Source organism: Rhinopithecus bieti, unplaced genomic scaffold (genome assembly GCF_001698545.2).
Source record: "Rhinopithecus bieti isolate Rb0 unplaced genomic scaffold, ASM169854v2 scaffold_5002, whole genome shotgun sequence".
NCBI lineage: Eukaryota > Metazoa > Chordata > Mammalia > Primates > Cercopithecidae > Rhinopithecus > Rhinopithecus bieti.
The window spans coordinates 2,228,974-2,251,098 of NW_016804830.1; the positions used below are offsets into that span (position 1 = coordinate 2,228,974).

The following is a 22,125-nucleotide window of genomic DNA, read 5'->3' on the forward strand; positions in this document are numbered from 1 at the left end:
AAAGGTAGCAAAAATAAATACAGGAAGACCTGTTTGAAAGCTATATTAGTAATCAGAGTGAGATGAATCGGACCAAGGTGACAACATTAAAGATAAAAAAGAGTACAAATTCTAGAAATATTTAGGACTCAGGATCTATAGGACTTGGTGATTGACTGGGTTGGGTGGTGACAGTGATTCCCCAGTGTGAATTCTCTGGTGATGAGCAAGGTGTGCATGCTGCCTGAAGGTTTTTTTGCATTCCTTACATTCATAGGGTCTCTCTCCAGTATGAATTCTCTGATGTTGGGCAAGGGATCCACAGTAACTAAAAGCCTTTCCACAAACAGTACATTCGTAAGGTTTCTCTCCAGTATGAACTCGCTGATGTTGAGTAAGGGACGAGTCATTGCTAAAAGCCTTCCCACATTCGATACATTCATAGGGTTTCTCTCCAGTATGAACTCTTTGATGCTGAGCAAGGTAGGCAATCTGGCTGAATGCTTTCCTACATTCCTGACACTTATAAGGCTTTTCTCCAGTATGAATTCTCTGATGTTGAGCAAGGTGTGAATTCTGGCTGAAGGCCTTCCCACATTCCTTACATTCATAGGGTCTCTCTCCAGTATGTATTCTCTGATGTACAGTAAGGTATGCACGAAGGCTAAATGCTTTCCCACAGACGTTACATTCATAGGGTTTCTCTCCTGTATGAACTCTCTGGTGTTGAGCAATGGATGATCTGTTGCTAAAAGCTTTCCCACATTCGATACATTCATAGGGTTTCTCTCCTGTATGAACTCTCTGGTGTTGAGCAAGGTAGGCAAACTGACTGAAGGCTTTTCGACATACCTTACATTCATAAGGTTTTTCTCCAGTATGAACTCGCAGATGTTGAACTAGATGTGCATTCTGACTGAAAGCTTTTCTACATTCCTTACATTCATAGGGTTTTTCTCCAGTGTGAATCCTCTGATGCTGAACAAGATTTGATCTCTGGCTGAAGGCTTTTCCACACTCTATACATTTATAGGGTTTCTCTCCAGTATGAATTCTTTGATGAAGAGTAAGGGATGAACTCTGGCTGAAGACTTTTTCACAGTCATTACATTTCAAAAGTTTCTTCTCTGCACAGACACTCTTGGGCTTAATAGCCATTAAATTTTTTTTAAAGCTTCTCTTTTGTGTGTCATGTTTATGTACTTTCTCCTCTTTGGGGATTATCTTTTGTGTACAAAGCAGTGGGTTCTGATGAAAACTTCCCCAAGATTTATATTCTTGTTCTCTTTCATCAACAAGGGGTTCTTCATGAGTGATTATCTCTTCCTTGAAACACGCCTTCTGATTCCCTGGTTGCCTTTCAAAATAGCCCTCACATTTCCACTCTTCTCTCAAACTACAGTATTCAAGGTTATAGCTTGTAAGTGTTTCTATTATCTTCTGGGATTGATGTTCTTCATAAAAGTCCTGCTTTGGGGTTAATTCTTCAGTCTCACATATAGGCTCCCAGCCTGAAAAGTAATAATAAGAAAAAATGTCTCCTCTATTGAGTATCAGAAAGTACATTTAAGAAAGTACATCTGTAAAGTAAAATATGTGAATTAAACAGCAAAACCCACAGGAACATTGGCTTTTGCAGTTCTGAAGTGTACAAGAAGAGAAACAGAACACAGGTCATACAGAAACCTAAGAAGGAATAATTAGAGTTAAAAAAGAAAAATCAGTAAATCTCAGGGCAGGAAGAAGTTAGAGATGTGGTCAGAGCTGGTTACAATTTTATGCCTGTGTTAATAAAATAGACACTGAAATAGTCTCCATTCTTTTAGCTGCTTCATTCAAGAACATTCATTGAACAAATATTTACCTTTTGCCAGATACTGTTCTGATGCTTTTAATATCACAAAACAAAGATCCTTACCTTCAAGGATGTTATTTTCTTAGAAGAGACAGAAAATAAGTGAAAATTTCATGTTATGTTAGAAGATACTAAGTGCTTCAGAGGAAGAAAATCAGGGTAGGGGATGTCATGGGTACTGATGAAATTAGAGCTAGGAATCATTAATAAGTTAACATTTAAGCAAAGATTTGAAGAAAGTGAAGAAGTCAGTCAGTCATTCAAGTCTCCGGGAAAAAAGCATTCAGAGAAGAGGTAGCAGCTGGTTCAAAGGCCCAAAAGTAGAAGTGTGTCTACTATGTCTGGGGAATATTAAGAAGGCCAGTGTGGCCTATAGAGTGAGTAGTAGGATATAAAGTCAGCAGATAAAAAGTAATGAGATTATTTAAGCTTCACAGGCCTTCTAAGGAATTTGGCTTTTACTCTGAGAGGGAGAGTGTATTAGTCCGTTTTCACATTGCTATAAAGACACTACCTGAGACTGGGTAATTTCTAAACAAAAGAGGGTTAATCGACTCACAGTTCTGCATGGCTGAGAAGGCCTCGGGAAACTTACAATCATGGCAGAAGGTGAAGGGGAAGCAGGCACCTTCTTTACAAGCTAGCAGGAGAGAAGGAGTGAAGAGGGGGGGAGAAAGGGAGAGGGAGAAAGGGAGAGAGAGGGAGAAAGGGAAAGGGAGAGAGGGAGAGAGAGAGAGAGAGAAAGCAGGGGAAACTGCCACTTTGAAACCATCAGGTCTCATGAGAACTTCCTCACTAGCATGAGAACAGCATGGGGTAAATTGCCCCCATCCAATCACTTCCCACCAGGTCCCTCCCTCAACACATGGGGATTACAATTCAGGATGAGATTTGGATGGGGACACAGAGTCAAACTGTAACACATGGTAATATAGTTCCATCCAAATCTCATGTTGAAATGTAATCCCCAGTGTTGGAGGTGGGGCCTGGTGGGAGGTGACTGGATCATGGGGATGGAGTCCTCATGAATGGTTTAGTATCATCCTGTTGGTACCATCATGATAGTGAGTGAATTCTCATGAGATCTGGTCCTTTAAAAGTGTATGGCACCTCCTCCCTCTCTCATAGGCTCCTGGCTTTTGCCAAGTGATGTGCCTGCTCTCTGTTCACCTTCTGCCATAATTGGAAGCTTCCTGAGACCTCCTCGGAGGAAGATGCCACTATGCTTCCTGTACAGCCTACAGAACTGACAGCTAATTAAACCCCTTTTCATAGAAATTACCAGTCTCAGATATTATATTTCTTTATAGCAGTGCAAGAACGTCCTAACACAGATGGAGACTCATTGAAGTGGTTTGAGTGGAGGAGTAATAGCTGGTTGCTATTCCATGAAATCAACACAAAATGTGGTATATACATAAAATAGATTATTCAGCCTTAAATGAGGAGGAAATTCTGACATATGCTATAATACAGATATAATTTGAGGACATTACAGTAAGTGAAATAAGCCAGTCACAAAAGGACCAATATTGTATGATTCCACTTGTATGAGGTACCTAAAGTAGCCCGGCAATATAGCAGACTAGTTTTATTATGACAAATCTTCCTAGTACAAAAAAGCTTATGATTTTGTAGAAATAGAAAAACTTTCTTTTAGCTGCATTGCCAAGCTGGCAGGAAACTAAGGTAAACTCTCAAAGATCAAACAGACTCTAGAAGGCACTTTCAAGTAAGTAAGGTGGAACTGAAGCTGGGAGCATCAATTTATCCCTGGTGAGTTTGGTCTTAGGCACATCTAACTGGAATTTTAGGAAAAATAAACACAGAGAATGGGAAAGTGACAATATGTGAAGAGATAATAGCTGATAATTACCCAGAGTCCATTAATGGTCAGATAAAAAAAATCACAATAAATCCAAAGTACAGCAGCTGAAATTGACATCTAGATATATCACATTGAAAATGTAGAATAACAAGGGCAAGAAGAAAGTTCTTGAAAGTTGCAAGGAAGAATATATTAATGAAAACTGACTTTTCAAAAGCAAGAACAGAAGCCAGAAAAGCATGGAATGGTATCTTTAAAGCACTCATAAAAATAATCTGTCGCCGGGCACAGTGGCTCACGTCTGTAATCCCAGCACTTTGGGAGGCTGAGGTGGGCGGATCACCAGGTCAGGAGTTTGAGACCAGCCTGGCCAACACAGTGAAACCCCATCTCTACTAAAAATACAAAAAATTAGACGGGCATGGTGGCGCGCGCCTGTAATCCCAGCTACTCGGGAGGCTGAGGCAGGAGAATCGCCTGAACCCGGTATGGGGAGGTTGCGGTAAGCTGAGATCATGCCACTGCACTCCAGCCAGGTGACAGTGCAAGACTCTTATCTCAAAAAAATAAAAAAATCTGTCAATCTATGACTGACAAGGAAAGGTTCTTGTATGTATGACAGCAAAACATATAAATGAACAAAACAATAACAACAATGTAAGTTTATATGAACTTATCCCTAAAATATTTATAAGGAAATTACTTCAGGAAAAAGTTCCGGGGTAGAATGGTGAACAAGGAAAATGACAAATGTGAATTTTTTTTTTTGAGACAGAACCTTGCTCTGTCACCCAGACTGTAGTGCAGTGCCACGTTCTTAGCTCACTGCAGCCTTGAACTCCTGGGCTCAAGCGATCCTCCCACCTCAGCCTCCCAAGTAACTGGAACTACAGGCACACACCCCCATACCCAGCTAATTTTTGCATTTTGTAGAGACGGGGTTTCACAATGTTGCCCAGGCTGGTCTCAAACTCCTGGACTCAAGTGATCCGCCTGCCTTGGTCTCCCAAAGTGCTGGGATTACAGCCATAAGCCACCGCACCTAGCCAAAAGTGGATAAATCTAAACAACACTAAATGTAATAATGGTCTATTATATAACTTCATAAAGCAAAATAATAGTTTATGGCATTGAAGAAAAACAAGGAATAACTGAAATGAGGGTAAGTTAAGACAGTCTAAGGTTCTTGTATTTTTTTTTTTGATATGGAGTTTTGCTCTTGTTGCCCAGGCTGGAGTGCAATGGCGCCATCTTGGCTCACTGCAACCTCTGACTCCCCGGTTCAAGCGAATCTCCTGCCTCAGCCTCCTGAGTAGCTGGAACTGCAGGCGCACGCCACCATACCTGGCTAATTTTTGTGTTTTTAGTAGAGATGGGGTTTCACCATGTCGGCCACACTGGTCTCGATTTCTTGACCTGGTGATCCGCCCGCCTCAGCCTCCCAAAGTGCTGGGATTACAAGCGTGAGCCACCACGCCCAGCCATAAATGTTAGATTTTCTAACGTAACCAGTACAGAATAGAAACAGATTGTATATCATTCAAATTAGGAGATGGAGAAAAACCAAGAAACAAGAAAAATTTGAAAAGGCACAATTTATAAAAGAAAGTGAGACAGTGGAAAATAAATCCAACTCTATTAACAGTACCAAAACATTTAACAGACCACCATCATTTGGTTAAAAGATAAAGGTTATCAGACTGGATTTTTAAAAATGTTTATCCAAATACTGCTTATAAGAGAAACACATAGCAAGTTCAGAGAATAAAGGAGTAGAAAAAAACTACATCAAGTAAATATTAACAAAAGGCAAATAAAGCTATAACAATATTAAGTGAATTTTTTTGCTTAATCAGATAATCACGAGATTTAAAGAGAGTAACAATAACATAAGAAAAAATTCACTAGAAAAATAAAACATTCTAAAAACATATGACCAAATAAAATACCTTCAAAATACAAAAAATCTGCTGTTACAATTATGACAAAAAAAGTATGTATTTACCACAAGAGTAGAAGTTTCTTTAACATGTCTCCCAGTAACTGATTGCTCAAGACATTTTTTTAAATCCATAAGGACACAGATTTGACCAGCACAGTTAATGAGCTTAATCCAATGAGCATATATCAAACACTGTATTCAATAACCAGAAAATACATATTGTATTCAAGGACACATAGAATATTTACCAAAACTAGCCCTAAGAAATAAAGCAAGTCTCAAAATACTTTTAAAAAATGTATATTAAAGAGATCCCATTCTCTAAATATCATGCAATTAAACAAGTACCAAACAAAAGCCTTCAATTTCAAACTTCTAAATAATTCACGGATCAAGAAATCATTGAGAACTAGAAAAATAATGGACAACTCCATCTAATAAGTTTGGAAATTTACATCAAAACTAAAATATTTAGAAAAAATACCCTAATTGACTCCAGGAGAAATAGAAAATCTAGAATTTTAGAACATATCAAATTTCTTTTAACAATAAAATTCCAGGCCAAGATGAACAAAATTCTACCAAACATTCAAAAAACAATTTTATTTTCACAAATGTTTCTAAAGAAGAAAAGAGAATTTACGAGAATAATCAACTTTGATTCTAAAATCTGATAAGAAGGCAAAACTGAAGGCCAAATTCACTAATAAATACAGATGCAAAACACCCAAACAAAACATTGGCAAATAGCAACTAGCAAAAAATGGAAAAGATATAAAGATGGGTTTATCTTGGGAATGCAATGTTGGTTTAACATTTGAAAATGTCTGTAAATTACCACATTAAGAGGTGAAAAACTAAAACCTGGTAAGAGGTAAAATCACCTACAGATGGAGAAAAACATTTGTTAAAACTCAAAAGCTTTCCACAATGAAACTCTAGCAAAGATGAATGAAACAGTACGTACCAAAAACTTTTAAACATCACAATTATCAAAAAACAAAATATTAAAGTATTCTTATTAAGACCGGAAGTGGATAAGAATGCCTGTTATCACTACTTCGATTCATATGATACTGGAGATACAACAAAGGCAACAGAAAAAGAAATTAAGCTGTAAGAATTGAAAATGAAGAAATTGCCATTATTCACAAACATGTCTAGTCATACATAAAATCCAAACATATCTAAAAATATTAGTATTAACAGGAGAGATTGGCAAGGTTGCTGGATATAAGATCAATGTATATAAAGTTAACTTCATTTCTATATATGAGCAACAAACAGAAAATATAGATAACATTTAACACAGCAATGAAACTAACATGTTTAATGTTTACAATTAATCTAACAGAAGATGTGCATAGCCTTTTTTGGAGAAAATTATAAAACATTGACAAAAGTAAAAAAACCTAAATAAATGGAGAGCTATACCATGTTAATGAATTTTTTAAATTTCCAGAATTGATTACAGAATAAAATTTGAATCAAAACTTAAAATTGGAATCAAAACTTAACAGCATTGTGTTGTTTTCTGATCAAAATTTACAAGTTGACCCTAAACTTTATATTGATGGCCAAAAGGCAAACAGGAAATTCTAAAGAATTTAAACAAGCTGTAGAGATGTTCCCTAGCAGATAATTATCCTTCTAATAAACTATTTTTATTAAGATAGTGTGGTACTGGAATAAAGAAAAAGAGATCAATGAAATTGAATAAAGTTTAAAGTCACAACCATAAAAAGACTAAAACTTGATATATTAAGAGGTAACACTCAGGAAAACAGGCAGAGGGAGCATTTATTTTAAAAATATCTGGGACATTTGGTTTTCCATAAGATACAGAAATTAAATTCTTATTTAAAATAATCCTCAAAAATAAGTTCCAATTGGATTATGGACCTAGATATAAAAGGACAATCTTTAAAAGACTATTTTCAGATATCTATATGAACTCAGAACATAGAAAGTTTCTTAAAGTATCAAAAACATAAGCTACAGGCTGGGTGTGGTGGCTCACGTCTGTAATCCCAGCACTCTGGAAGGCTGAGGCAGGTGGATCACCTGAGATCAGGAGTTTGAGACCAGCCTGGCCAACATGGTGAAAATCCGTCTCTACTAAAAATACAAAAAATTAGCCAGGCATGGTGGTGGGTGCCTGTAGTTCCAGTTACTGGGAGGCTGAGGCAGGAGAATCACTTGAACCCAGGAGACAGAGGTTGCAGTGAGCCGAGATTGTGCCACTGCACTCTGGCCTGGGCGAGAGAGGGAAACTCTGTCTCAAAAAAAAAAAAAAGCTACAAATACACACACACACATGACAACTTCCCCAAAATGAGCACCTTAGGAAAATGACACATGCAAACTGTTTTCCTCTTCTCTCGCACCACAAAAATAAACACAGAAGGCTTCTGTGACTGAATGTGAGGATTTCTCTCCACCAACAAGCAAGCAATGAATTCTGCAGTGGGCGTCCTCTACCTCAGCTCTATCTACCTGGAGATAGCATCAGATGCTTCAGGTTGAAGACTCAGTCCCCAAGACTGCCTACACTTCTGATGCTCTGTAGAGCTCAAAACTTTGTAAGATGCCGGGCGCAGTGGCTCATGCATGTAATCCCAGCACTTTGGAAGGCCGAGGCAGGCAGATCACGTGAGGTCAGGAGTTTGAGACCAGCCTAACATGGAGAAACCCTGTCTCTATTACAAATACGAAAATTAGGCAAATTAGGCCGGCCCGTGGCCCTCAAAGCCTGTAACCCAGCACTTTGGAGGCCGAGACGGCGGATCACGAGGTCAGGGAACGAGACCATCCTGGCTAACCACTGGTGTGAAACCCCGTCTCTACTTAAAAAAAAGCAAAAACTACCCGGGGCAAGGTCGCGGTCGCCTGAGTTCCCAGCAACTCGGAGCTAGCAGGAAATCGGCTAAACCCGGGAGGGGCCCGGAGCTGCAGTGAGCTGACGACCTGGCCACTGCACTCCAGCCCTGGGCGGACAGAGTGAGACTCTCTCAAAAAAAAAAAAAAAAAAAAAATACGAAAATTACTGCGTGTGTGTGCGCCGTAATCCCACTCCTGGCGAAGGCTCTGAGGCAGGGAGAATCACTTGAACCGGAGGCAAGTGTGGTGACCAAATCGCTACCACTGCACTCAACTTGGGTACAGAGCAAGACTCCATCTCAAAAAAAAAAAAAAAAAAAAAAAAAATTATAAGACTGGTAAAAGATTTTTTAAAGACTGAGAGACTTATGAAACTAAGAGGGAATGGGACTTATTAGAAAGGAGATAGGAAAGTGAGAGAAGTGAAATAATTAAAAATAAGAAATATGGGAGAACATCCTAAATGGCCCCAAATTTTTATAAAGACCTAGAACATTTGAGAAGAATTTGGAAGCCTGAAGAGTAAAGAGGTGATACCTTTGAGTCAAGCTGAGCTGTCACGTGCAAAGATTTTGCCAATTTCCTCTTCACTAACCTGAGCACAAGCCTTTTGTCAGCTCTCTCTTCACCATCCAGGGTGCTTTTCCTTGTTCCAACAATAATATCACACTTGGTTTGGAAAAGCAAAGTCCTGCAATATATGAAAAAAAAATAGAATTTGGTCATGCTGTGGATATTCTAGAACTCACATTCAATCCTTAGATCATCGGGGAAAAGGGAGTTTACAGTAAGCAAAAAGAGAAATGTGTAAAAGACATGTATTAGAAGGATAAGGAAGATGAAGCTTCAGGCATAGGCCAAGAATATGTTTACTGCCAAATCCACAAACACTAACCCATTCGTTTGGCATCGGCAGCAGACATTCAGCCAAACTTTGCAGATGTTATCCAAAAATTCACAATAGTGGTAGCAAGGAGCCCCTTTTGAGCAGAAGCTCAATTTTGCAAGAAGATATCCTTACCCAGTGATACTAAGATCCTGTAGTTCTCCAGCATCACATTACTATACAGGTGTCTTTGAGAAGAATCCAGACAATCCCATTCTTCTTGGGAGAAGTCTACAGCCACATCTCTGAAGGTCACCAACTCCTGAAATGAAATAAATGAAAGAACCGTATCTCTTACCATATTCACCTCATTTCCTCTGCCCTAGGCACACTGGGCCCTCTCTGATATTACATCCTCAAATATGTAACCATGTTACCATATTTCTACTCAGGGCCTTTGTATGTCTCAGATTATTCCAGTATAAAATAGCAATGCTTCAACCTCAATTCCCTAACCCTCCACAGCACTTAATTATTTTATTCATTGCCCATTCTTCACCCTCCTCAACTAAAATATAAGCTCCATGAGGGCAGATTATGTTTTGGCTTTGGTCACTGCTTTATCCCCAGGTACAGAATAGAATCTGGCACACCTGAAGTATTCAAATATTGACTAAGTTGAATTAATCAATGAGTGGCTTGAAGAAAATTTCAAGAAGCTAGAAAGGGATCAAAAATAATCCCAGAAAGTATTCACTATATCTCTGACAACTGTACCAAACCAAGCAGAGCAGAGCATCAATTCCATTAAAATTCAAATACTTTAATGCAGAGTTCTCAAAATTTTGTGTAAAGAAATGGGTGTTCCACTCATAATATTGCTTCCGCCTAGTAGGGGTTAGAGAAAGTTCTTAAAAACTTGATGCTGAGCTGGGCTCATGCCTGTAATCCCAGCACTTTGGGAAGGCGAGGTGGGTGGATCACCTGAGGTCAGGAGTTCGAAACCAGCCTGGCCAACATGGTGAAATGGTGTCTCTACTAAAAATACAAAAATTAGCCAGGCGTGGTGGTGCACGCCTGTAGTCTCAGCTACTCCGGAGACTGAGGCAGGAGAATCGCTTGAACCCAGGAGGCGGAGGTTGCAGTGAGCCAAGATTGTGCCACTGCACTCCAACCTGGGCAACAGGGCGAGACTCCATCTAAAAACAAAACAAAACAAAACTTGCTGCTGTGATGCTGTTGGATTCCAGGTTTCTATAATGTGACCACTTGCTGATGAAACAAACATTCATTATATGTGTATGTATTAATTTTTTACAAAATTAAAAGATGTGAACCTGGCAATGCAACTTTTTGCATTTGACACAATTTTGTTACAATTAAAGAAACTGTCTCTAGGCTGGGTGCAGTGGCTCACACCTGTAATCCCAGCACTCGGGAGGCCAAGGCGGGTGGATCACTTGAGGTCAGGAGTTCCAGAACAGCCTGGCCAACATGGTAAAACCCTGTCTCTATTAAAAATACAAAAATCAGCTGGGCGTGGTGGTGCGCACCTATAATCCCCGGTACTCGGGAGGCTGAGGCAGGAGAATCGCTTGAATCCAGGAGGTAGAGGTTGCAGTGAGCTGAGATTGTGCCACTGCACTCTGGCCTGGGCAACACAGCAAGACTTTGTCTCAAAAACAAAACAAAACAAAACAAAACAAAACAAAACAAACTACCTCTACAGAAGCAAAATTCTTCAAGTTCAATACTTGGTAACCTTTTTTCTTACTTAATTATAGGAAGTAGGCAAATCTCCCCCTCTCTGCTCCTGTTAACAATGCTTCCTGTTTTCCTTAGCTTATATAAATACATATAATAAATGTATAAATATTTATATATGACATACATACTTTCCACTGATTCTTTATAGTCAACAAAAATAATTTCTATGTCAATATAGGAGTTTACATTCTGATCTTAAAATATTTGACCCCTAACAAATGATAATATTTGGTTTCAAACTCCATTCACAATTATCATCAAACCAGTCTGAAGCAAAACTACAGTTCCCACTTTTTCCTGTTTTCTTTTTGCCCTTAAAGAAACATGGCTTCCAGCTGAGAGGACGACTTCCCTTAACGCCCTGTCACTGGATGAATGTTTTATTCCCCACATTCCTTGTACCACAGCACTTGAAGGTGAGGCAGGTCACTTCTTTGCTCTTGTTTCCAAAATATTTCCTCCTCCCTAAAAGACATCTAGTTTTGGCCGGGCGCGGTGGCTCAAGCCTGTAATCCCAGCACTTTGGGAGGCCGAGACGGGCGGATCACAAGGTCAGGAGATCGAGACCATCCTGGCTAATACGGTGAAACCCCGTCTCTACTAAAGAATACAAAAAACTAGCCGGGCGACGAGGCGGGCGCCTGTAGTCCCAGGTTCTTGGGAGGCGGAGGCAGGAGAATGGCGTGAACCTGGATGGCGGATGGCTTGAACCTGGGAGGCGGATGGCGTGAACCTGGGATCTAGTTTTAAACCTCATGAAATTAGAATATGTCAATCATAATCCTTCCTTGCGATGGTTATCTACTAATTCCTGATAGATACCAGTTCTCTGTCATTCCTTAAATTCTTCAGCACCTGACTCACTGTCACTCTCTTCAATGCCATTCCTATCAGTCTTTGGTCACTTCGATATCCACATAAATAACACTCCCTACAACCTGGCCTCTTAGTTTTCTGACCCCTCTCTCCTAGAATAGTCTTATCCTCTACGCTTCTACAGTCATTCATTTCCATGGTCATAACCCAGACCTTGTTAGTACCAGTCAGTACCAAACCCTTCATAACCTCAATCACCCCACTCTGACTTCTACCTCCTATATCTCAACTGTTGCCCTGTGGTACCCCAAACTGGATAGTTACTTGACTCCACCAGAAGTCAAATTCTGGAGAAGTACAATTCATTGATCTTACCACTTTGACCACTTTTTCACTGTTCCTCATCCCCGAGTACCCTCACTTCCCAGCACAACCATCTATTATCATCACCCCCTGCATATGCCCTTGCCTTCCCTGCCCCTCTCTCTCTTAACGGTACTCACTTGGTTAAACTGCAGCCATCTTTCTGCTTACTCTGTGCCTGTACCCTGCATAGCTGAACTCTGCTGGAGAAAATCATACCAACCACGCAAATTAGTCTCACTTTAAATTCATGATTACTTAACCTCAAGTGGGCCGAAATGCTGCATGATACATTTCCCTAGTCCATTCATCCCTTCACTCTGCTAAATGACCATTTGATACTGTCCCCTCTCTCCTCACACCTTCAAGATCTCCTTCCCCATGCTCACTCTCAGCTGACAATCTTACTTTTTCTCTGAGAAAACAAAACCCATTGAAAGATAATTCCCACCACATCTACACATCCACCTGCACCTGTGCTTCTACAACCTAACATGCCCTTATTCCTATAACTGAACAACCCACATTCCTAGAAAAGGCCAAACACTTAGCTCCTCTTACCTACTTAAGCACATTGTTCCAGCAATTCCCTTTTCTCTATTCATCTTCAAATGTCCCTTTCTACTGAATCTTTAGCATCAGCCTGGCAACATATATCCATCTTTCTGAAACCTTGTCAATTATGACTAGTCTTCTCCTTCAGTTACCACCCATTTCTCTCCTTTTTTTTTTTTTTTTTGAGACAGAGTTTAGCTCTTGTTGCCCAGGCTGGAGTGCAATGGCACGATCTCAGTTCATTGCAACCTGCACCTCCAAGGTTCAAGTGATTCTCCTGCCTCAGCCTCCCGAGTAGCTGGGGTTACAGGCATGTGCCACCACGCCCGGCTTTTTGTGTTTTTAGTAAAGATGGGGTTTCTGCATGTTGGTCTGACTGGTCCCGAACTCCCTCACCTCAGGTGATCTGCCCGCCTTGGCCTCCCAAAGTGCTGGGATTACAGGCGTGAGCCACCACGTCCGGCTCTCTCCTCTTATAGCTAAACTTTTTTTTTTTTTTTTTTTTTGAGACGGAGTCTCACTCTGTTGCCCAGGCTGGAGTGCAGTGGCCAGATCTCAGCTCACTGCAAGCTCTGCCTCCCGGGTTTACACCATTCTCCTGCCTTAGCCTCCCGAGTAGCTGGGACTACAGGCACCCACCACCTCGCCTGGCTAGTTTTTTGTATTTTTTAGTAGAGACGGGGTTTCACCGTGTTAGCCAGGATGGTCTCGATCTCCTGACCTCGTGATCCGCCCGTCTCGGCCTCCCAAAGTGCTGGGATTACAGGCTTGAGCCACCGCGCCCGGCCATAGCTAAACTTTTTGAAAGAGTTGTCTATGCTCTCTGTCATTTCCACCCACCCTCTGCCTATAAATAATGAACTCATACAACTTATGTATTAACAGCATCACTTTGGCTGCTCCACTGAGAACAGACTAAAAGAGAACAACAGTGGAGGTAGAGAGAGAAGTTAGGAGAGTACCATAGTAACACAGGTGAGAGATGATGGTTCAGAACATAATGGAAGCGGTGGTGATACTAAAAAGTACTCTGGGCTGGAAGCCGTGGCTCACGCCTGTAATCCCAGTCTTTGGGAGGCCAAGGCAGGCGATCACAAGGTCAAGAGAGAGAGAGACCATCCTGGCCAACATGGTGAAACCCTGTTGCTACTAAAAATACAAAAATTACCTGGGTGTCGTGGCGCATGCCTGTACTTAGGAGACTGAGGCAAGAGAATCGCTTGAACCAGGGAGCGATGAGGGTTGCAGTGAGTCAAGATTATGCCACTGCACTCCAGCCTGGCTGACAGAGCGAGACTCCATCTCAAAAAGTAATCTGATTCTGGATGTATTTTGAAGTCTCTGATTTCCTGATGGAAGATTTTTAGCTTAATCAATGGAGACAGGGAAGTACCTAAGAGTTTCCTAGTTGAGTTCCCTAATTCTATCCTTGTCCCATTCAGTTTATTCTCAGTAGCAGCCAGAGTGATCCTACCAAATGAAAATCAGTTCATGTCACTCATGTTCCAAAACCACCAGTGGTTCGTTTCACTCCATTTGTAAGATGTTTGCATTTGAGATATCTCTTATGCAACCAAATGAAGATGTTAAGTAGGCAGTCAGGTATACAACTCTTCAAGAGAGAGGTCTGGGCTGTGTACAGTTTGGTAGTTGTTGGCATATACATGGTATTTGAGGCTATGAGACAGGATGAGATCACCAAGGTAGTAAGTGTAGATAGAGAACAGGATGAGGGACTAAGCACTGTGACACCCAGTGGTAATGGGTGCTTACTAAAAATTAGAATGAATGAATGTTGTTTGGTTAGAAACTAGAGTGAGGAAGTTGGTCTGTATCTGTATCTGAGGGAACAGTATCCCAGGCAGAGGGAATAGCAAGTGCAAGGCCATGCATTAAGAATGTACTTACTGGCAGCCAGCCGCGGTGGCTCACGCCTGTAATCCCAGCACTTTGACAGGCTGAGGCGGGTGGATCACGAGGTCAGGAGAACAAGACTATCCTGGCTAACATGGTGAAACCCCATCTCTACTAAAAATACAAAAAATTAGCCAGGCATGGTGGCGAGTGCCTGTATTCCCAGCTACTCGGGAGGCTGAGGCAGGAGAATGGTGTGAACCCGGGAGGCGGAGCTTGCAGTGAGCCGAGATCGTGCCACTGCACTCCAGCCTGGGGACAGAGAGAGATTCCGTCTCAAAAAAAAAAAAGAATGTACTCACTGGCTGGGTATGGTAGCTCATGCCTGTAATCCCAGCACTTTGGGAGGCTGAGGCGGGCAGATCACCTGAGGTCTGGAGTTCGAGACCATCCTGGCCAACATGGTGAAACCCTGTCTCTACTAAAAATCCAAAAAATGAGCCGGGTCTGGTGGCACGTGCCTGTAGTCCCAGCTACTCGGGAGGCTGAGGCAGGAGAATTGTTTGAACCCGGGAGGCGTAGATTGCAGTGAGCCCATATTGCGGCCGCTCCACTCCAGCCTGGTGACAGAGTGAGACTACGTCTCAAAAAAAAAAAAAAAAAAAAAGAATAAGAAAGAATTGTACTCACCACATTACAAGGAAGCTAGTGTTGCTGGAACTGAGTGATTGAGTTAAGACAGGGTGAGAAAAATTAGATGAAGTCAGAGGGACAGTCAGGGACCAGATTATGCAGGGCCCTGCAGGTCAAGACAAGGACTTAAGCATTTATCTTGAATAAGATGGGAATCCAGTGGAGAGTGTTGATAAGTGACATGACTGGTTACCCAGAAATGTTTCAGCAGAAGGAAAATTAGTATCTGCTTGTTCTGGAAAGCAGACAGGTATTCAGGAAATAGAGAAAACACCAACGCACCTGGTACACGGCTTTAAGAAGCCCAACAGCCATTCTTTCTCCCTCCTTGCTCTTCTCTTGGGAAATGGCAGTGGCCTCAGATGACTGAGATGGGGAAAAGAACACGAGAAACTAGACTTTTCTTGCAGCATCCAGAATCACCAGTCTAGACTTTTTAGGATTCTCTTTCTTCCTCTTGCAACCTTCCCTCCAATATAGAGAACATATCGGAGACCTAGGAGTTTGTTTGCATACAATTTAACTCACGCCTAAATCATTTCCCAGTTCCTTAACATAACACCAGATGTTCTAGGTTTTACAAATACAGACTCAGAGGAATGCAAGCTTTCACATAAAGACACAGAACTAATAAATACAAGAGCACCAAGATCAAATAAAAGAGGACCTGACCCCACAATCCTCCTCTCTAATAAATCAGTGATTCTGAAACTTGGTGGCACATTGATGACTTGGGCTGGCTTTAAAAGCCTCTCGGTGTCACACAGTCTCTCATTCAATCCCCCACATAATCAGAGTCTGAAAAACTACAGTGCCAACCACCGTCTTACCCACGCCACCGTCAGAGGCCATGGGTATGGACTGTCTCACACGGGCACCCTTTCCCATACCGGCAAGGCTCAGACACCAGGGTATCTATCACAAGCGACAGTCTCACAACCCAGTCACAAAGAGGCCGCGGGTATCGGCCCAACAAGGGGCAGCGAACACTCGCCCGCTCCCGCCCCAACTCACAGCCTCACACACCACGGTGCCACTGACTCCCACGCACCCAGTCACACAGGACGTGGACAGGCACACGCGGTGACAGCCTCGCACTACGGTACCAACCTCCCCTTGCACCGGAGTCACACAGAGGGCCTGGGACGAGCTTCCGGAGAACCACACGCCACTCCTCAGCCCACTCCCTACCTGCAGAACAGAGCTATGGGAAGATCCCGTTCCCGCCCCAAAGGCTCGGGGAATCTGCGCTCGGATCACACCCCTACCCTGAGTGGGATGGAACCCATCCCCTACGGGCCCGGAAAGAAGCGCCTCAGCTGCCTCCGCCCCCGGAGGACACAAAGGGGCCGCGGGCCCAGCTCCCGCGGGGGCCGCTGGGAAACGTAGTCCGCAGTAGAAAAGGTTGCGGCGCCGCAGGGTCTGGCAGCAACAGGGCAGCTCCGCGCAGGGTTTGTAACACTGCCCCCTCCCCACCAGGTCCTCCCACGCTAGCCTCTCCCCTGACTTCCAGAGAGCTCGAAAGTCCGGATTCCCTGCAGCTCCGAGCCTGGCTGGGTCACAGGGACGGGACCCAGCGTTACACTATAGTGGCTGGTATGGTAGGCACAAGTGCTCCGCGCACCCCACTTAGCAACCAGGGCGGGGAGTTGAGAACCGCGGGTTGGCCGCAGGGAAAAGGTTTGTGCGTGGGAACGCGCTAGTGGCGGGTCTACTCAAAATGGGTGGGAGGCGAATTCCTAGAATTGTGCTGGATACCCGAAAAAAGTTGGGGGTGCGAGGGTGCGAGGAGGTAAACTGCGCAAGCGTACTACACTCCTGGCAGCCTCCCACTCGCTACCCTCGGCCAGGCGCGGTGGCTCACGCCTGTAATCCCAGCACTTTGGGAGGCCGAGGCGGGCAGATCACGAAGTCGGGAGTTCCAGACCAGCTTGACCAACATCGTGGAATCCCGTCTCTACTAAAATTACAAAATAATTAGCCGGGTGTGGTGGCACGCTCCTGTAGTCCCACCTTACTCAGGAGGCTGAGGCAGGAAAACTGCCTGAACCCGGGAGGCGGAGAGGCGGAGGTTGCAGTGAGCCGAGATCGCGCCACTGCACTCCAGCTCGAGCGACAGAGCAAGAGTCCGTCTAAAAAAAAGAAAGAAAGAAAAAGAGAAAAAACCGCCAGACCTCAAATGATCCGTCCGCCTTGGCCACCCAAAGTGCTGGGATCACAGGCGTGAGCCACCGCGTCCGGCCTATTATCTCTTTATTAAAGGTATTAAGACGGCCCCGTGCGGCTCATGCCTGTAACCCCAGCACTTTGTGAGGCCCAGGCGGAGGACCGCTTGAGCTCAGAAGTTCGAGACCAGCCTGGGCAACATAGTGAGACCTCATCTCTACTAACAAAAAAAAAAAAAAAAAATCAGCCAGACGGGGTGTCCCGTGATTGTAGTCCCAGTTACTCGGAAGGCTGAGGCAGAGAATCACTTGAACCCGCGAGTTCGAGGCAGCAGTGAGCCAGCATCGCGCCGCAGCACTCCAGCATGGGTAACAAAGTGAGGCTCTGTCTCACAAAAAAAAAAAAAAAGATATTAAGACTAAAGGCATGGAGAAGTTAAGTACCTAGTCTGAGATGACACAGCTAGTAAGGCCAAGTCTGTTCAGAATCCAGGGGATTGGCCACACTACTTTTCCCTCACGATCCCGGGTCATGAAATCCAGTAACCCTGTCATTTCGAGAAGTCCAGAAAGAACAAATACATGCAAGGTCAGAATCAAACAGCCACGAGAATATAAAACGCGACCATGGTCACACAAAAGATCGCATATTCGCACGACCTCAGATGTCACTGGACATGGTCTCTCGCCCAGGAAACCCCAAACTCCAAATTCCATGGCCGAAGTTTCACACATACAGTCACACAACGTCGTCACTCCTCCCTGTTCTAGCCGCTGCCAGGACCTTAAGGCTCCAGCTGACCCGGCCTTCACGGGCCCTTGAGCTTTCACCACCTTCACCACGCTGTATTCTAGTCTCAGGTAGAAACCCGAAAAGACGGAACTAAATAGACTGAGCCAGGATTCCTTCACGGACCCTGCGAACCTACAGCTCCAGCCGACTGTAAGAAGGAAGTGCCTTTTGCTGGGGCGAGGGGCAATAGGGCCGCGAAGGCCTCTGGGAAATGTAGTTCGGCGCAGGAAGCAGCGGAACGACTCGATTCTTCTCAGTACCAAGTTGTGCTCCCAATCTCAGAGCTGGGCTGGCAGGAGGCCGCTCCGGCAAAACCCTAGGCTGAGCTCCCCTGCGCGGAGCTGTGAGCCCTGGAACGCCGTGGTCGGCTTCTCAGGACGCGCAAACGGGGAAGCCAGTCCCGCCCGGGTGAGCCGCGGGGGCCTCTGGGAAGCGTCTCCCCTGGTCTAACGGACCAAGGCTTGTGGCGCCCTCAGCCACCTACAGCCCCGGCCTCAGGGGCGCCTCTGTCCCAGCCCGCGCCGGCTGTGCCACTTTGGCAGCGTTAGGTGTGGAATCGGGGCCTGTGTCCGCGGGCTCGGTGGTGAGTCCTCGGGAAACCGCTATCTCTGAGCGCCGGACTCTTTGTGCTCGGTGGGAGTGAGGGCCCGCGGACCCGGTGCCCCAATCTTTGGAAGAGGACGCCGGGCGAGGCAATGCCTGTGCCTGTGGTTCCCTGAGGCAGTGGGAGTGGCGTGTGAAGGACTGTGAGAGTCTGGCGTGAAGTGACTGTCATTTGCCAGACATTTGTCTGGCTGAGTGTGGCCCCGGGAGCGTGTCCGTAAGCGGATTTCGTGGAGGCGCTTTCCCTTTTATCTTTCAGTATGAACCTGCGTGCAAACATGCGTGACAGTGGGATTTTGAATGAATGAAAAACTGTTTTTGCAAGGTAGGGTGTGCTTGTGGGTGTAGATGTGTGACACTTGGCATTTGTGCCAGCGCTGCATGTCTTTGGCTGGAGTCATTGGCAATATGTTCTTTTTGTTTGTTTTTGTTTTGTTTTGTTTTTGAGATGCAGTTTCGCTCTTGTTGCACAGGCTGCTGGAGTGCAATGGCGCGATCTCAGCTCACCACAACCTCTGCCTCCCGGGTACAAGCGATTCTCCTGCCTCAGCCTCCCGAGCAGCTGGAATTACAGGCGCGTGCCACCACGCCTGGCTAATTTTGTATTTTTAGTAGAGAAGGGGTTTCTCCATGTGGGTCAGGCTGGTCTCGAACTCCTCACCTCAGGTGATCCACCCGCCTCAGCCTCCCAAACTGCTGGGATTGCAGACGTGAGGCACCGCGCCCGACCGGAAATATGTTTTTATATGAAACATCGATAGCCTCAACACTATTTTTAATTTTATTTTCGTGTATTAGCTACATTGTTTTGTGTACGTACTAAACTCATTCTCCTCGTTCCCTACTCCACCTCATTTGGGGAGTAGAGTGGGGTGGAGAAAAATACAGAAAAGCTCGAAGAACAAAAATCATTCATAGTTGTACCAGCCATGCAACTACTGTCAAAATTTACTTTCCATCTTTTCAACCCCGCCTTTGTGAATACATACGTATACGTTCATATTTTCTATATATGTGCATGATGGCTTCAAAATTGCAGTCACACTATACATACAACTCTGTAACCATCCTTTCTTATTTAACAATATATGATTAGTATCTTTCCATTTAAAGAATCACAAATTATGCCATCATTTTAAAGTATTTCATGGTATACGTTTACCCCTGTCGATGGGTGATTTGGTTCTCTCTAGCTTATTGAAATTATAAACTGTGTGTTTATCAGCAACTATTTGGCACATGTTCTAATGTACTTTTCTAAATTTTTTGGAGGGGGAGCAGGCTCCTAAAAGTAGAATTGATAGGTCAAAATGTATGCTCTTATTAAAGGTTCCCTGAGCCTATCCAATTATTCTTCTGTAAAGTTCCAATAATCTGCAGTATTATTGGCATAAGACTGCCTATATCCTCATACACCGTTGATAACAATGGATATTCTAAATAGTAGTAATCTTTGTTAACCTCATGGCTATAAATTAATTAATTTACTATAAAACAGTTGTTTGATTACTTATTGAAGTCAAGCATTTAAAAAATCTTTTGTGAATTATACGTTTTCTAAAGTAGCGCTCTATTTTCGAATTTCTTTTCCAGAGTTCTTCATATATTAAGGATTCATTCATTCATAGACTCATCATTTATTGAACGCTGTCTGTGTAACAGGCACAATCCTAGGTGCTTGGGATATAGCAGTGAACAAGAGGCAACCCCCCTACTATCATGGTACTTACATTTTTGTGGGCCAGATAATAAACAAGGTAAGTAAATTAAATATGAAGTATATTAAATGGTGAAAAATACTAAGAAAAAATGTGAAGTGAGAGGATATTTAGAATTAGAGATGGGAGTTTGAGTTTTAGATGGGCTCTTCAGGGAAGGCATCCTGAAAAGGTAGTAATAAAGATATGAAGGAAGTAAAGAATCTATTTATGCATGAGGAAAGTTATTCTAGGCAGAGGGAACAGCAGTTGTAAAGGCTCTGAAGTGGCAACATGCCTGTTAGTGAAGAGGCTGGTGTGGCTGAAATAGAGTAATTGAAGGGGAGAGTAGTGGGAGAGAAGAGAAGAAAGGTAAGTGGAGGGGAGGAGGGCAGATCAGATTGGGCTTTATGGCCCGTAGTACTAATTTTGGCTTCTCCTCTGAGTGAGAATGGGAAGCTGCTGGAGGCTTTTTGAGCATGGAAATGATACTATCTGCTTACAATTTAAGAAGATAGCTTTGGCAGCTCTGATGAGAATGGCCTATGGGAGGACGAATGAGGAAAAAGCGGGGAGGTCAAGGGAAGAAGCAGAGAGACCAATTAGGAAACTACAGTTGTGTTGCTTAATGATGGGTATACATTCTGAAAAATACTTGGTTAGACAATTTTGTCCTTGTACGAACATCATGGAGTGTACTTACACAACCTAGATGGTATAGCCTCCTGCAAACCTAGGCTGTATGGCATAGCCTATTATCAGGCCACAAACCTGCACAGCATGTTACTGTACTGACTACCATAGGCAACTGTAACACAATGGTAAGACATTGTGTATCTAAACATATCTAAACACAGAAAAGATACAGTGAAAATGCAGTATAAAAGATTAAAAATGGGCCGGGCGCGGTGGCTTATGCCTGTAATCCCAGCAGTTTGGGAAGTCAGGGTGGGCAGATCACGAGGTCAGGAGATCAAGGCCATCCTGCCTAACAGGGTGAAACCCCATCTCTACTAAAAATACAAAAAATTAGCCAGGTGTGGTGGAACACTCCTGTAGTCCCAGCTACTCGGGAGGCTGAGGCAGGAAAATCACTTGAACCTGGGAGGCGGAGCTCACATTGAGCCGAGATTGTGCCAGCGTACTCCATCCTGGGCAACAGAGTGAGACGCCATCTCAAAAATAAATAAATAAATATAAGATTAAAACTGGTACACCTATATATGTATATATATATTTATGTGTGTGTGGTGGTGAGTGAATACGAAGGGTTAGGACATTAGTGTACACTACTGTTGACTTTATAAACACCATACACTTAGGCTACACTAAATTTATAAAACATTTTCTTTTCCAGTAATAAATTAACCTTAGCTTACTGTAACTCTTTTAATTTATACACTTTTACATTTTTTAAACTTTTTTACTCTTTTATAATAATACTTAGCTTAAAGCATAAACATATTATATAGCTGTACAAAATATTTTCTTTATGTCCTTATTCTATAA

The 22,125-nt window shown here is 43.3% G+C and overlaps 2 protein-coding genes across 20 annotated transcripts in view; one reads left to right on the top strand and one right to left on the bottom strand.

The window, feature by feature from the left end:
* Positions 1-28: 28 nt before the first annotated feature.
* ZNF570 (zinc finger protein 570) lies at positions 29-18,052 on the bottom strand. Of its 13 annotated transcripts, none has more exons than XM_017870579.1 (5): positions 17,968-18,052; positions 15,641-15,854; positions 9,506-9,632; positions 9,080-9,175; positions 29-1,490 (listed from the first exon to the last, which is right to left on the bottom strand). In XM_017870579.1, the coding sequence occupies exons 2-5, from the start codon at positions 15,671-15,673 to the stop codon at positions 136-138; spliced, it is 1,611 nt and encodes a 536-aa protein (XP_017726068.1). In that variant the 5' UTR covers positions 15,674-15,854; positions 17,968-18,052; the 3' UTR covers positions 29-135. The 13 variants fall into 13 exon arrangements, 12 of the variants coding, with proteins under 12 accessions (XP_017726068.1, XP_017726071.1, XP_017726066.1 ...); XM_017870582.1 differs by having other exon boundaries at positions 15,641-15,724; positions 17,968-18,038; XM_017870577.1 differs by lacking the exon at positions 17,968-18,052 and adding an exon at positions 16,469-17,207 and having other exon boundaries at positions 15,641-15,724.
* A 320-nt stretch (positions 18,053-18,372) lies between these two features.
* The window catches only part of ZNF569 (zinc finger protein 569), a 67,409-nt gene continuing 63,656 nt past the window's right edge, over positions 18,373-22,125 (top strand). For 2 of the 7 annotated variants that reach the window (XM_017870553.1, XM_017870558.1), the window contains exons 1-2: positions 18,489-18,899; positions 20,513-20,676. The gene's annotated coding sequence lies outside the window, so the exon portion shown is untranslated. Of the gene's footprint in view, positions 18,467-18,488; positions 18,900-18,921; positions 19,245-20,512; positions 20,677-22,125 lie in introns of those variants that run through there. The other 5 variants (XM_017870554.1, XM_017870560.1, XM_017870555.1 and 2 more) reach the window with 3 other exon arrangements.

Bases quoted from the DNA above. Each gene is read 5' to 3' on its own strand.
- ZNF570 (XM_017870575.1), bottom strand. From the start codon at position 16,647: ATGGGTTCCATCCCACTCAGG. The intron at 9,176-9,505 runs GTAAGGATATCT...CATATATTGCAG, and splicing joins CAGGATCTTAGTATCACTGG to GACTTTGCTTTTCCAAACCA. The intron at 1,491-9,079 runs GTTAGTGAAGAG...ATTACTTTTCAG, and splicing joins GACAAAAGGCTTGTGCTCAG to GCTGGGAGCCTATATGTGAG.